Source organism: Sapajus apella, unplaced genomic scaffold (genome assembly GCF_009761245.1).
Source record: "Sapajus apella isolate SASKATOON/1434 unplaced genomic scaffold, GSC_monkey_1.0 scaffold30, whole genome shotgun sequence".
In the NCBI taxonomy this organism is placed as follows: domain Eukaryota; kingdom Metazoa; phylum Chordata; class Mammalia; order Primates; family Cebidae; genus Sapajus; species Sapajus apella.
The window spans coordinates 1,340,818-1,355,092 of NW_022436970.1; the positions used below are offsets into that span (position 1 = coordinate 1,340,818).

General features: G+C 38.6%; 1 protein-coding gene across 50 annotated transcripts in view; it reads right to left on the reverse strand.

Annotated features, from left to right (window-relative positions):
* Positions 1–992: 992 nt before the first annotated feature.
* The window catches only part of TCF4 (transcription factor 4), a 370,299-nt gene continuing 357,016 nt past the window's right edge, over positions 993–14,275 (reverse strand). For 31 of the 50 annotated variants that reach the window (XM_032293840.1, XM_032293844.1, XM_032293837.1 and 28 more), the window contains 5 exons: positions 12,826–12,961; positions 10,804–10,966; positions 7,114–7,343; positions 5,904–6,044; positions 993–5,700 (listed from right to left, as the gene is read on the reverse strand). In XM_032293840.1, coding sequence (XP_032149731.1) covers positions 5,908–6,044; positions 7,114–7,343; positions 10,804–10,966; positions 12,826–12,961 — 666 coding nt within the window. In that variant the 3' untranslated portion in view covers positions 993–5,700; positions 5,904–5,907. The remainder of the gene's footprint in view (positions 5,701–5,903; positions 6,045–7,113; positions 7,344–10,803; positions 10,967–12,825; positions 12,962–14,275) is intronic. The other 19 variants (XM_032293849.1, XM_032293846.1, XM_032293830.1 and 16 more) reach the window with 1 other exon arrangement.

Below are 14,275 nucleotides of genomic sequence, written 5' to 3' on the forward strand. Positions count from 1 at the left end.
AGACTAAATGCTTGTGGCTCTTTTATATATATTTAAAACACACAGTAAGAACATAAGAACATCTCAAATCATTTAGAAGGTAAAAGGGAGTTATCAACCAAAATCTTTGGAAATTTCATAAAATTTAAATATCTGCAAACAGTCCAACCAAAAAAGAAAAAAAAAATCCCAACATTTGGCTATGGAGGGCACTTCACGTGAACCAAATGGCGTTATAACATTTTCCTTCAACTAGTCACTAAACCCAATTAGAAAGAATACAAGAGCAATATCGGAGACATCCTCAAATACCACGTACTTGATTAGAACATTCTGTTAGGAAGTGCTCAGCTACCGCGGGCTTTCCTTTACATTGCATACATTACTTTACATTTCTACAGTGCAATGTTGAAATAGCCTCCAAATTTTGCAAAGTAGATTGATGTCCATTCTACAAAAATAACTTACAGTACATAACACTGAATAATTTTAATCTGTACATTTTTTCCTTCCATAATAGTTGACACGTCAGTTTGTACAAGTTAGAAAAAAACATCTGGTTGTTTACATCTGGATTAATAGTCAACAGAGGCAACCAGAAGTGGTGGGGCGGGTGTAGTTTGAGAAAGTATAAATACAGTGTTAACATTAACTGTTGTTAACAATATTCAGCTTTTAACAAAGTGATACAAAATAAAGCATCTTAGTTTTTTGACTGAAAAGATCTAGCTGAGAATGTTCTGCCAAACAGCCGACCAACTGATGCAAAAGGTTAAGGCTGACTTGACTTAGCAACCTGCAGCACAACCGAAAACATTGGTGCAGTTCAGAGCTCTTCAAATGCATAGCTTCAGTGTTACATGCACATTAATTATATTCCTTCAATTAGTTAATCCTCTAGACAGTTTTCTTTTTGTTTTGCATGCATCTCGTTCCATTTTCATTAAGGGCATCTCTTCCTTGATCAATCATGTGCTTTGCGTTACAATTTGTTTCTGTGATTTTTTTTTTGTATGTTTTGTTTGTTAAGCTGTCAATACCTCCAACACTTGGAAAATGAAATATAGATGCAATTTACTTACAGAAGAGAATCATAGCTATATGGACAATGCAAAATGAAATGAAACAAGTGTCAGAAACAGTTTATAAAAATGGCACATTTATTGCTACAGAACGGTCATGTACATGACTTCATCGAATAACTACAGATGGGAAACAGGTAATGGCCTTGACCAAGCTGGGTTTGTTTTTGTCTTGAAGGAACTCCAGCACACAACCTGTTTGGACACTTCTACAAATCAGAAATACACCAAAAACATGAAAAAATCGAGGCACTCAGCCACACATTGAAAACAAGGTGTAACTGTTTATCTTTTTTTTTTAAATGTTTTCCCTTTTTTTCTTTTTTTTTAACAATTTTTTTAAGTTTTTAATGCTGCAGCTATGTGTACAGTCGCAAAAAATTTCCCCGCTGCGACCTACAACTAAAAAAACAAAAACAAAAACAAAACAAAAAACAAACAAAAAAGCTACCCATACAGTTTCGTCTTGGTAACACATGGTAAAATAACATCTTTTAAATAGTAAAATAAAGTAACAAACTTTTACTCATAATGATTCCAAAAATCTACAAAGAAGAAATATTCAGAATCTGACAATTTTTTTTGTAATATTCATGATATAAAAGGATTGCTCCTGCGAAAAATAAGCCAAATATATTTTTTATTTTTAAATTTAGTTTTTTTTTTTTCCTACTAGGGTGTACTACAGTCTATTTTATAGCAAAAGAGCACTAGACAAACAAAGCTTTATAACAAAAAGCCAGGCACTGATACATGGTAAATCTCTGCTTTTTTTTTTTTTTTTTTTTCTTATCTTCACTTAATTGCATCACAAGTAACAAGAATGAAAAAGGCCACAGTTCATATATTTTCACCATTACATATGTCTATAATACTTGAAATGAGTATGGCAAAACCAGCACTGCACAAAGATGAGTCCACTTCAAGTCCCATGAGAAAGAGCATGTCTCTAAAGAAAAACAAACAAAACCAAAGCAAAATAAAAAGAGAGGCCTAAAGGCCTTGGTGCCCCATTGTGTTGGAATTCATCATATTCCATCTTGACTTTTTTTGCTTCCAGTCAGCCAGCAGACTAAATTTTTGTGCTTGTTTATGCTGAAATTGTTTCATTCCTGACTCAAGTTCACTTTTGGACACAGATCATATTCTGCCTGTTGGATGCAAAAGATGAAAATCCTCTTAACTCCAAGTCTTGGTTCGACTCCCTCCCCACTCCCCAACCCCTCATCAAAATCAAGATCACAAATAAAAAAAAAATTCAGAAATAGGAAAAAGTGAAAAACAAAAAAGGAATCGGAAGACTGAATCAGAACCAGTTGCACCACTGGGTGGACTGACAGTTGTATAAACATTAGTGTTCCTTGCAGCTACACAGAAGACAAATGGTAAAAATTTCTAGATGAACAGATCCCTATTCTGCATATTCATAAATTACTTGAATGTGGAGGTGGATCAACTGTTCCAAGTTGCTTTTAAGTCCGAGTTTCTGAAAGAGATCCCCGCCTAAGTGTCATCATATAGATAGTGTAGTATGGACCCTTATGAAATTTTTGTATAGTACTTGAATCTTAACTGTCTTCCGCTGAATTTCATTTGAAAATCCAGTGCAGGATACCAATATCTTACCTGGGTTTGATAATTACAAAACAACAACAATAAAAAACACACTAAAAAGGCCACATTCCCTTTTTTCTTTTTTAATGGGGATACAATCCAATTAATATGAATAGGTGCAGACTACGTTTCTCCACCAAGCAAAACCTAGCGAGCAGCTTTCGGTGGCCGTTAGAATTTTTACTTATTTCTAAAGGGAATTCAACAATAGAGGTATTGCATTACTGAGTAATGAATACATCAAAGCTGGTGAACAATAAATTGCAGCTTTTACTCTGAGTGAGAACAAAATATAAAGCACCAATTTAAAAAATAACCAAATGACTACAATTAACTTTTTTGCTTTGTTTACAGATTTGAAAAACTTTAATTCAGCTCTATTAAGCACCTTTATGATAACATGTATCAAAAGTGCCATTCTTAAAATGTACATCAATGCAGGGAGTGTTTCCAGTTCCCTAAAGAGTAAACACCGTATTTTCTTCTGTACACTTATCCTGAATGTGATTAGAGTATACCTGCTTCCTATATAATATTTGTTCCTAGGGATACCCGCCTTGGTAGACTATACAAAATGAGTGCAGAATGTACCACTAAAAGGGAATCTTTAACATACGGAGGGAACAAGTACACATGGTTTTCATTATTCAGGGAGGAGAGGAGAGTATACATTATTGTCTTCCATGCCCTTCTCTGAGCCTCTTTGTTCATACATGTCACAGGAAAGCCCCAAAATAACTTTTCATGAAGTTTGATTTCTGCTATTCTCCTAAGGTTTTAATCCACCTCCACATTTTAGGAACTTATCAACAAATCAAAGTTATTTTAGTTTTATCGCTACTGAACATATTTACAGTTTTTCAACACACACACAGCTAATCAAAATGTTTATGGGTTTGTAAAAGATGACCACGTGGTAACTATCTTATTTGTTCTTACATTTTCAGAAATGAACATAAAATTCTGATTCTTGTAGCTCACTATTTCATTTAAATGAGACTTCTTTTTAAACCACACAGCTTAAAAAAAGAAACAAAAACTGATACAATGTATTAAAACACATAATAACAAGAGTCTACATGTAAAAATATAACTTTTACATACACAATTTCAAAATAATGATACGTTTGCCATTTGTTGCATAAAATTTACAAATGTATTTCATTACTATATAACTGGCAAAACAGGAGAACAGATGGAACATTTAGACCATTTCAATGGATTTATGGCATTTACTCAGTGCTGATAGGTGGAAAAACTACTTGAACAGGGATTTTTTTTTTCTTAATACATGCCAAGATTGTGTGGCTGTAAAAATAGAAACGAGTTAGAGACAAAAGGATGCTGACAAATACTTAACTAGGAGCACTATTTGTTTACTGCACTATACACCAAAGTCAATCATTATAAAGATTCACGATGGAAGTTGGTTCAATTGTGCCCAGACGTCAAAGCTAGCTATCTGATGAGTCGCTGTGCCATAGCTTGATCTATGTTTCTATCAAATATGGTAAGTATAAACTTCATTCATACTGGCCAGAGAAATACTGCACTACCCCTCCTCAAAAAAGTGCAACTTAATGCTTTAGGACTCATAAGGCTTGTTATAATGCTGCATGATGATTGAATATTGGCATTTTTCAGACGAAGGAGGAGGCAGTTAAGCCATCTACATTTTAGTAAACCCATTTTGAAAAAAAAAAAATCAAGAAAGCAACAAAATCAATCAGCTCTGTCACACTACTTGCAATTTTCTCATTTGACGGATTTTGAACTTTGTTTTTTTTGTTTTTGTTTTTTTCCAAAAATCTGACCATGTATTCAGAAACGCCTCACTGCACACTACTTCGGCTACACAGGTAGGTAACACTTTAATCATTTTGTTAAATCACAGCCACTTTGATTATGTTATGTTTCCGATGATATAAACATTGGAAGGCACAGTGGTAACATTGTAGCATTCTAACCTTGTACCTCTGAAAATCCCAGAATAGGGTCACAAATGCAACATTACAATTCAGACAAACTCTTTTTGCCGTATCTTGGTAATGCTGCTTGTAATATCTACACATGATGTGACTTTTAAGTCTTGTGTTCCCAAAAGACTGGAGAAACAACTTTCTACTTATTTATGAATGAGAAGCAACATCAGGGTCAGCATTTCATCCTGCACTACCCCTCTGGAAGCAGAGTTGGCACTACAGGTTATGATAACAAACCAGGGAAAGGGACAGAAATAAGACCAAAAAAAAAAAAATCCATATTTACAGTAAAATCTTTCTTTTAAAAAAGTTAATCAGTACTATTTTTTTACAGGAGAAAAAAGTCTGAAACAAATGAACAAAAGCTTACCATAGTCACTAAATTTTTAATATATATTTATATATATATTTATATATATATTTGTCATAGGTCTATAAGATCCATCTGTTCCTCCTACCCTAAGGAATGGCTAATGTCATCACTTCGTTGTCATCAGGACGTTTGCTGGTTTTGTTACTAGGGCAGCCGAGCTTCCCCTAATTCAATATCCAGTAATTATAAACACTAGCTGACTTGAATACCAACAAAAACGTTCATGTAGTTTTCTTCAGAAGTACACTTTTTCATTATTGCAAGTTTACAATTTTTTTTAAATTAAATATTTTTTTTCAGACTTACAAATTAATTATATTTTTTTTTTCCAAAAGAAGTTTAGGCACAAATGCATTGTTCCACAGTGTGGAAAGATTGCCGTTCAGTCTCTGGGCTGTGTCTCAGCCTGTACATACTGCTTTGCACATTCTGAATGATATGTTAAAGAAAGTCGTCCCTCAAGTTGCACTTTTTTCTTTCTTTTTTTTGTTTTTCTGTTTTTTGATAATTGGGAATGCTGAAACCTCTTGCGTCTGCGATTCATAACTACTCAGACTTGTCTTATATTACAAAAAAGGGGGTTAAGGAGAAGTGTTTATGTGGGTTTAAGATAATACAGCTGTTAAGGAAGTGGTCTCTTGTTTTAATGAAGCAATGTGGCAACTTGGACCTGAGAAAGGAAAAAAGAGAGAAAAAATTCATTAATACAGATGTAACAGAGGAAGGGTTTGTTGTTGTTGTTTATTTTATTTTTTAAATTCTTTTTCCATGAAATAAAGTATCTGTCAATTTGGGTAAAATTCACTTTTATGGCTGATATGCTGCTGAGAGTTACAAATGATCGATTTCAGAAACGGTTGAAAACAAACTTGCCCTTTTACATCTGTCCCATGTGATTTGATGCATCTCCCATTCCAGGGTGCGGGCCGGCCAAGGAGAGTGGGGGAGGCTCCGAGGACACCTTCTCTTCCTCCCTTCTTTTCAGGCAGGCGGCTTTCGGATTCAGATTCCTTTCTGTGGAGGATTAAAGCACAGGACCTTTGTTTAATGCCGAGGCTTCTGACAGAAGGCAGCAACGCACTCTTCTTGCATGTCTGACCTTTTTCTCAGTGTTTATATTACAGAACAAAAGGAACAGTTACTAAGTACTGTGGCGGTCCATTTGGTCAGTCACTAGTAAAAGGTGAACTGCACGGTGAGTGTATACAGCCTCTTTACAGTGTGAGCAAAGGTTGGTAAAGCAAATAAACTAAGCTCCACTGACAGGACATATGGAAAGTTGCAATACAATCTTAGTTATAAGAGAATCCTATGACTAGCAGGGTGTGGTGGCTCATGCCTCTAATCCCAGCACTTTGGGACGCCGAGGTGGGTGGATCACAAGGTCAGGAGTTCAAGATCAGCCTGGCCAAGATGGTGAAACCCCATCTCTACTAAAAATACAAAACTTAGCCAGGCATGGTGGTGGGCACCTGTAATCCCAGCTACTCGGGAGGCTAAGGCAGAGAACTGCTTGAACCCAAGAGGCAGAGGTTGCAGTGAGATGACATTGTGCCACTGTGTTCCAGCCTGGGAGACAGAGCAAGACTGTCTCAAAAAAAAGGAGAATCCTACAACTTAATTACAGGAGGCTGCCTCATGGATTTAGACACAGTCTGTAATTGAAACAGTTCTTTGGAATGATGCTTAAAAGTCCACTGTCTGGGTGGAATTAATCCCAGCACTTTCAGAGGCCGGGCAGATCATGAGGTGAAGAGATTGAGACCATCCTGGCCAACATGGTGAAACCCTGTCTCTACTAAAAATACAAAAATTAGCTAGGTGTGGTGGCACATGTCTGCAGTCCCAGCTATTTGGGAGGCGGAGGCAGGAGAAGCACTTGAACTCAGGGGTCATAAGTTGCAGTGAGCTGAGATCACACCACTGCACTCCAGCCTGGTGACAGAACGAGACTCCATCTCAAAAAAAAAAAAAAAAAAAAAAAGTCTACCCTCTGCCACTGCTCAAGGCTGGCGTGCCCATCACAGCTTGTGCCTGCTATGAGCTCCCCATGAGCTCTGTAAGGAGGCTGGCCTGCACTCGCCTCGGACTTGCTGCTCCAGACTGAGGATGACGGCCACCGCCTGGTGGAGGATCAGGAGCTTGGTCTGGGGCTTGTCACTCTTGAGGTGGAGCTGCACCATGCGGCCAAGCTCTTTGAAAGCCTCGTTGATGTCGCGGACACGCAGGCGCTCTCGGGCGTTGTTGGCCATCCTCCGCTCCTTCTCACGCTCCGCCTTCTGCTCCGGCGTCAGGTCCTCATCGTCATTATTGCTGTGGGACAAAAGGGACGTGACATTTTCTAATGGTGTGGGGGAAAAAGAAGGTGTCTACATTACTTTGTTTGCTTCCAGAGTTTTCGGGGAACTTTTCCATCTTATGCCATATCTTTGGCAGAATTTTTGCATCCACTTGACCTGGGGACTGGTTTAGATGGCTGTGATGTTCCACAATACACAAGATATTTGGTTTTCTCGCAGACATTAAACCTGAACCAAATAGGTGAGGATGCCGTAGATTAAAGTTCGAGTGCAGAGTGTGCCCATACTGATGCGGGGGTGGGGGAGTTAAAACAAGGCTTTTCTTAGCAGTGGGGTTACACTCTGCAAAGTGTAAGTTCACCAACTTATGCTTAGCCTATGCTGTATAGCCATGCTTCCAAATGACTTTAAATTTATACTTCATCTTTTTTCACATATACAAGACGTTTCATACCGTGACATCTGAAACCTAGAGGAAACAAGTAATTGAAAAATGATTTTGACAGGTCAAAAAAATACAAGGCGGCTTAACAGCAGGAATAAGAAAAACCTGTATTTAAGACATCAGAGCAATGGGAGTGAAGACAGTGAGGCTTTTATCCAAGTGTCACCATTACCTTGCTTTGAAGGCCTGGTCAACCCACTTACCCTATGGGAGTCTCATTTTCTCTATTAAATAAAAGGTTAGAAAAACATGACTTCTCTGGTCTTTAATGTTATGGATGTTTATGATCCCCAGAAGAAGTTTGGGAAACCTGAATTGATATTAGCCATGAAAAACGATTCAAAAAACCAAACACCTACAGCTTATGAATGACCAGGACCTCACTGTGAGTCAAAAATGAAGGCAGAAAGTAGGGCACAGAGACTCATGCCCATAATCCCAGCCTGGGCAATATAGTGAGACCTTGTCTCTACAAAAAAATTATTCGGGCACAGCGGCACACACCTGTAGTCTCAGCTACTTGAGAGGCTGAGGTGGGAGGAACACTTAAATCTAGGAGGTGGAGGCTGCAGTGAGCTGTGATCAGTCACTGTATACCAGCTTGGGCAACACGGCCAGATTCTCTTACCGAAAAAAAAAAAAAAAAAAGGCCAAAAGCTAATTTCTGACTGTGAAAACCAAAATACCCCCTGATTCATAATAAAGGCATGGTTGGGCCCAGAATAGTCTGGAAAGATAAGATCAGTTCTGTCCATTTCTGGGTGCAACAGTGACAAATTAAAAACTTTTGAATGGAAGGCAACGAGGACGATGAGCCACCTGGAAAGCATGTCATATCAGGAAGTCTTCATGGAAGCAGGTTCAAATATTCCAAGGGCTATGTTAAAAAGAGAGGTGTGCATCATGTCTTGTCTCAAGAAGGCAGAGTAGCACACAGCTCTGAACGACTATTGTGAATAAACATGAGTGAGGATTTTTGAGGGGCTTATGAGAGACATAAAAAAATGAAACAAACTTCACTGAACATCAGTAGACTCCCCATTACAAGAACCTACATGGAAGGGACTAACAATTAACCTAGAGGGTAAAGTATGGATGGATCTATGGGATCATGAAGGTTAACCTCTACTTTAAAATTTCACACATCAGAAATGTTCACAGGATAAAGATCATTAAACACAACACTTCGGAGTTGGAAGATGTGGGAAATTATCTAGTCAATTCAATGTATACTTAATGAATGCTGGTTTAAAATGTATGACTCCGGTCTTCCATTTTGGAGAATCACTGGGTAACTTCCAAGTGGCAGTAAAGACCAACTACACTTGAGAAGCTCCAACCAATCAAAAGTGGGAGTGGTGTTCTTGGGTTGCAAGTACACGTTACACATAAAGACGATGCACATAAGTCAAGAACACGTGGGTGAAGGAGAAAAGTCAGGGGCAAGGAGGATGACACCACAGAAGAATGCTGTAAGATCAGGCTCTCTCGTCACAGCTTAAGCGCCTTTCCAGATGGTACTGTCCGCCACAGGTGTGTATGGTAAACATGCAATTCAACTGAGTCCACTGGAAAAGACTCTCTTTCTCTGCCTTCTGCTGATCCCTCCTCTGCCCTTATCCTCGACTGCTGCCAATGCCAAGGAAATTAACTTATAATTAATTCACTTCTATATTCCACTATGCAAATAGGCTATAAAAAGCAAAAGGAAACAGTCTCTGCTGGGCCTGTCCTGAAGCTAAGCATTCGGGTGATATGTTTATGTACCCAACATGTGCCACACCTTACACAAAGGGGACTAGAAAATGGGAACTTTTCTTCCAAAGGTTTTCAGGCTAATAATCAATTAGAATTGGTTATTCACTTATAAATAATTGGTTATGCAAATAAAACTGCCTAGATTTGAAAAGCACTGCCTTATAATATAGTTTTGGACACACACATAAGTAAATGTCATAAGAGTGACCTTTTAAATAGGAAGTTTCTCAACAGCAAGTGAAAATGTTCTGAAACTTCAAAGAACCCATTAACATGCCTAAGTTTGGCCACAGTAAGTTAAATTACGAAGAACTGACTGGACTAACACAGAAGCTGTTAAAGGTATGAAATCCCCTCCTTGGGATTTCTTGCCAACTTGGCCAAGAATCAGAAAACTACAATGAGGAAGGAAAAAGTTTATCTAGAAGCATTCAGCATTTTAAAACTTGTGGCAGGATGTGGAATTGATCTCAATAATTACAAAGGCAACATAAAGAGGCAGCCTGTTCCTAATTCACAAGAGCTTAGATAGAACCTTGAGAGCCACAGCCTTTAGAAGGAAGCTGTAGTCTTAGGACAATTGGTTAAATTTTCAGTATAAACAACCCAAGGGAATTGAGGCAAAGTACATGGGTGTTGGTATTCAAAAACCATCTGATTACCAGATTAAAGTCCACGGGGACAGAGACTGGAATGTAAAGATAGCAAATATTTAAGAAAACCAGCCAGAAGCTATTTTCCTGCAGTTGTGTTTTCCATAGAAATGAGTATCCAAGAGGAAAAACCATTAGCAATTTAGGTATTACTCTTATATACATCAATATGTGTAGGATAAATCTAGGAAATCAGTATTTTCCCACTTTAGAGGTAAGAAAACAGTTATTGTTGGCACATACATCAACTGAGTTTTTAACACGGCTACAATCTTTCTTTGGAAATATTATAGAGACAACATTTCTGACCAAATTTGTAGAATAAGTAGAGTTTTAAAAATAAACTGTTTGTACTTGAATCAGATACAAATTGTTTTCACTGTGTCATTAGCATTGGGTCCAAATTCATCAATGCCGAAACATTTTAGGCCTCCCTAGAGTACAGGTATCTTAAACAATACTTTTAGTACTTCTAGAGTAGGCCTTTAATTTTCTTTTCAGCTGTAAGCTGTAAATTTACCTGCCAGGAAAAAACTGAATAGTTTCTTCCCGTTCTGTTCACTTCATCAAAGTCCAATAAAGGAATTAAATGAAGCGACAGTATTATATACTGTTACCTAGATCTTGACCTAGTAATTGATTTGATATCCTTCTTGTCGTCATCTAATTTCTTGTCCTCCGAAGATTTCGTGTCTTGTAGGTTCTCATCGCCCTCGTCGTCGGATTTGATCTCAGAGCTGCCAGAGGAGACACTCTGCCCCTGTAGTCCTGGTGGCATGCCTACAGAAAAAGAGAAATCAGGTGACATGTACACCGAAAACTCACTGCCTGCACAGCAGATTGCAAGGCTGCCAGCAGACAATTCATACTGCTGAACTGTGATCCTTCTGTCACTTTTTTTCCCTGCTATCTGTTGAAGTTTCAAAAATGCACCTGCAGAAACAAGTTTTCCCTGCATTGGCTCTAAGGTTAAATTCTATTTTGCAATCTTTTGGAGTAGATGGTAATTTCACTGTCTACAAAACATCAACTTAATTGCAATGAAAATCATAATCATGAAAATCACACACCCAATGTTCTGATTAAGAACCCAAGTAAATATCAGCTATTATATTGAGTTTCTTCCATATGCAATGATTTAATAGAAAAATGTCCTTAAAATATAATTCCCAGGGAGTATGCTAAATATGTGTAGTCAAGACTTCAATAGGTACCCTAATGATATTCTGAAATTAGGCTTCTCTTATTCTCAAGGAGTAATCAGCATTTTAAAATGGTACATATGGAAGGCAGTTTGCTACTCATTTTAGAAATTTCTAGCTTTATCACTGCTCAACTTTCCAAGTCACACTGCATTTTAAAACACGACCCTATGTAATAACTTTCTTTTAAGGTAGAAGCATGTCTGTCCAGTATTCCCCATTACTTGTAATCTGTGTATTCTAGAACCTTGCCACTCAAACTTTGGTCCAAGTGGCCTTATCACCTGTGAGTTCATTAGAAATGGACAATCCCCGACCTACTGAATCAGAATCTCCATTTTAATAAGATTCTCAGGCAGTTTGAGAAGCACGGATTTAGGACAAAGAGGGCAAAAACCAAAGCTCTTGAAAAGAAAGCTCCCTGCCAGGCGGGGCAGCTGACGCCTGTATTCCCAGCACTTTAGGAGGCTGAGTCGGGTGGATTACTTGAGGTCAGGAGTTCAAGACCAGCCTGGCCAACATGATGAAACCCTGTCTTTACTAAAAATACAAAAAATAGCCAGGCATGGTGATGCATGTCTGTAATTCCAGCTACCTGGGAGGCTGAGGCAGGAGAATCCCTTGAACCTGGGAAGCGGGGGTTGCAGTGGGCTGAGATTGCATCACTGCACTCTGTCTGGGCAACAAAGTGAGACTCTGTCTCAAAGCAGCAAAAGAAAAAGAAAAAAAAGTTCCATAAAACAATTACTATTCATAGAAAAATGGGCAGACATACCCATACATAAAATTGACACTCAGATCTGTCCAATGTTGAACAGTTGGAAAAATGCCCATGTATTCCTGTGGCAATGTTATCATTTTTTATATTAAACATGAAGGGACTGAGAAGATGTTATCTAAGTGACTGCTGCTCAGCTGGCCAGCCACAGCCCAACTTCCCGGGGTCATGAAAAGCCACTCGTAGTCACTGGTACTAGGCAATCATTACAGGGCTAGCCGACACAAAAGTGAAAATCATGCAAGCAGCTCCATTTTGTAAATGCACCTATATTTCCTTCCATCTTAACAAAAACAATTTCCTTCCTTCCTATTCATTTGGAAATATCATTTTCAGGCCACAACTAACCACATTAGAGGACCTGAATGAGAAAAATGTGGAAATAGCTAAAATAAAATTTCCTCTCATCAGTCTGTGGCCTCATTCCCTGCTGATGTAGGACTGAGATTTCAGAGGATGTTTGAGGAAAACAGTCCCTGGAGAAATAAGATTAGTGGGCGAAGTTCTAAATACTTTCCCATTTACTTACGATTTTTGTACCCAATTTGATTCCTGGGTTTCTGCCAGTGCTTCTTGAGGGATGAACTCCAGAGGCTGGGTATCAACACTGGGCTTATTGTGGAAGTGAGGTCAGAAGTGCCCTGGTGAGGCTGACCTACCTCTGTAAGGGTCCTGGGGTGGGTTCAGGTCAGGGGAAGTTGCAGACTGGACAGGAAGCTGTGGGACCGGAACCTGGTTTGGCAGAAGAGAATGGCTGCCTCTCAGGGCCACGCCATCTTCACGATGGGTCCCCACCTGAAAGGGTGAGAGAACCCAGAGAGGTGAGCAGGAACCAGATGCCACACTAGGACCTGAGGCAGGCAGGCTGGCTTTTCAAAAACCATACTCCCAAACGCATTTCACTAGAGGGCGCTGGAGGACCGCACATGCACCTATAGTTTCCTGTGAAAACACTTAACACTCAGTAAGATGCTGTGCTGTACATTCAGTGACAAATATGGCAGAGTAGCTCAGGCAGGTAAAACGTCAAATTGTCTCCCAGGGTGCTGCAGTGGAGCGCACTGATTCGTACCCATCTGTCTTCTATCATGTCCGCCAACAGATCTGACAATTATCTTAATGCCCATATGCTTAATTGTGGGCTTCTCAATTCCCCCATTGCTATCGGAAATCCTACAGGAATTTCAATTTGGCATTCGACTTTCATTTCAGGGGATAAGATTCTCAGGCCTGCCATTTTTTTTTTCCATAATGCCAGCTAAGCCTCTGACAGCGGAAGCTACAGCAGTATGGGACACAGCCTCTGCTTGGTACAAATATAATAAAATGTCACCTGGCTTTCCAAAACTGGCAGCCCATTCCAAATTAATGTTTACTGTATTTCATCAGCTGCTGAGTTTCAAATCCAAAGGGGGATGGTTTCTGCCAATGCCACCACACCGGAAAATGTACCAATAAAGGTTTTATTAAACACACCAGTAATGCCATCATTGCCAGGCAAGGATGTTTGGACATTTTTCCATTTTTTTCCCTCACTATTCTGATCCTAGAAAGACACTATATTGTAAATACTCTTCATGCTTCCAAGAATAAAATTATAGAGTACAGCATGATTACTTGATTAAAAAAAGTACTGCTGAGCTTTTATTAACTACTACTATCTACCATAGGGTCCAGGGACATTGAACTTGTGGCATTGAACTGAGACAGCAACTGCTTACTTTATAGCATCTGCCTTCAAGCAAAAACGTGAAGCATTTGTAAATTAAGAGGACAATCAGTAATTCACATTTTCTTTTCTATTTCCAAGTATTTTCTTAGCCTATGGTTAAGTGAGCATTTACACAGGATGGTGGGTCCAAAACACAAAAAATTAACCATACATTTATACTTCCATGATTCAGGTTTTTTTTTTTTTTCCAAGTCAAAAATATAAAACCAGAAAGGAGAATCTTCACTCTGTTGTTACCAAAATGTTTTAAAAGGGTATTTCCAAAGAATGCATTAACAGCAGGAATCTGAACCAACAACAATCAACTTCACAGGACCTAATAAGCACACACTTTTTAAAGGCAGCTAAGTATTAAGTATGGCCTTTAGTATTTTGAT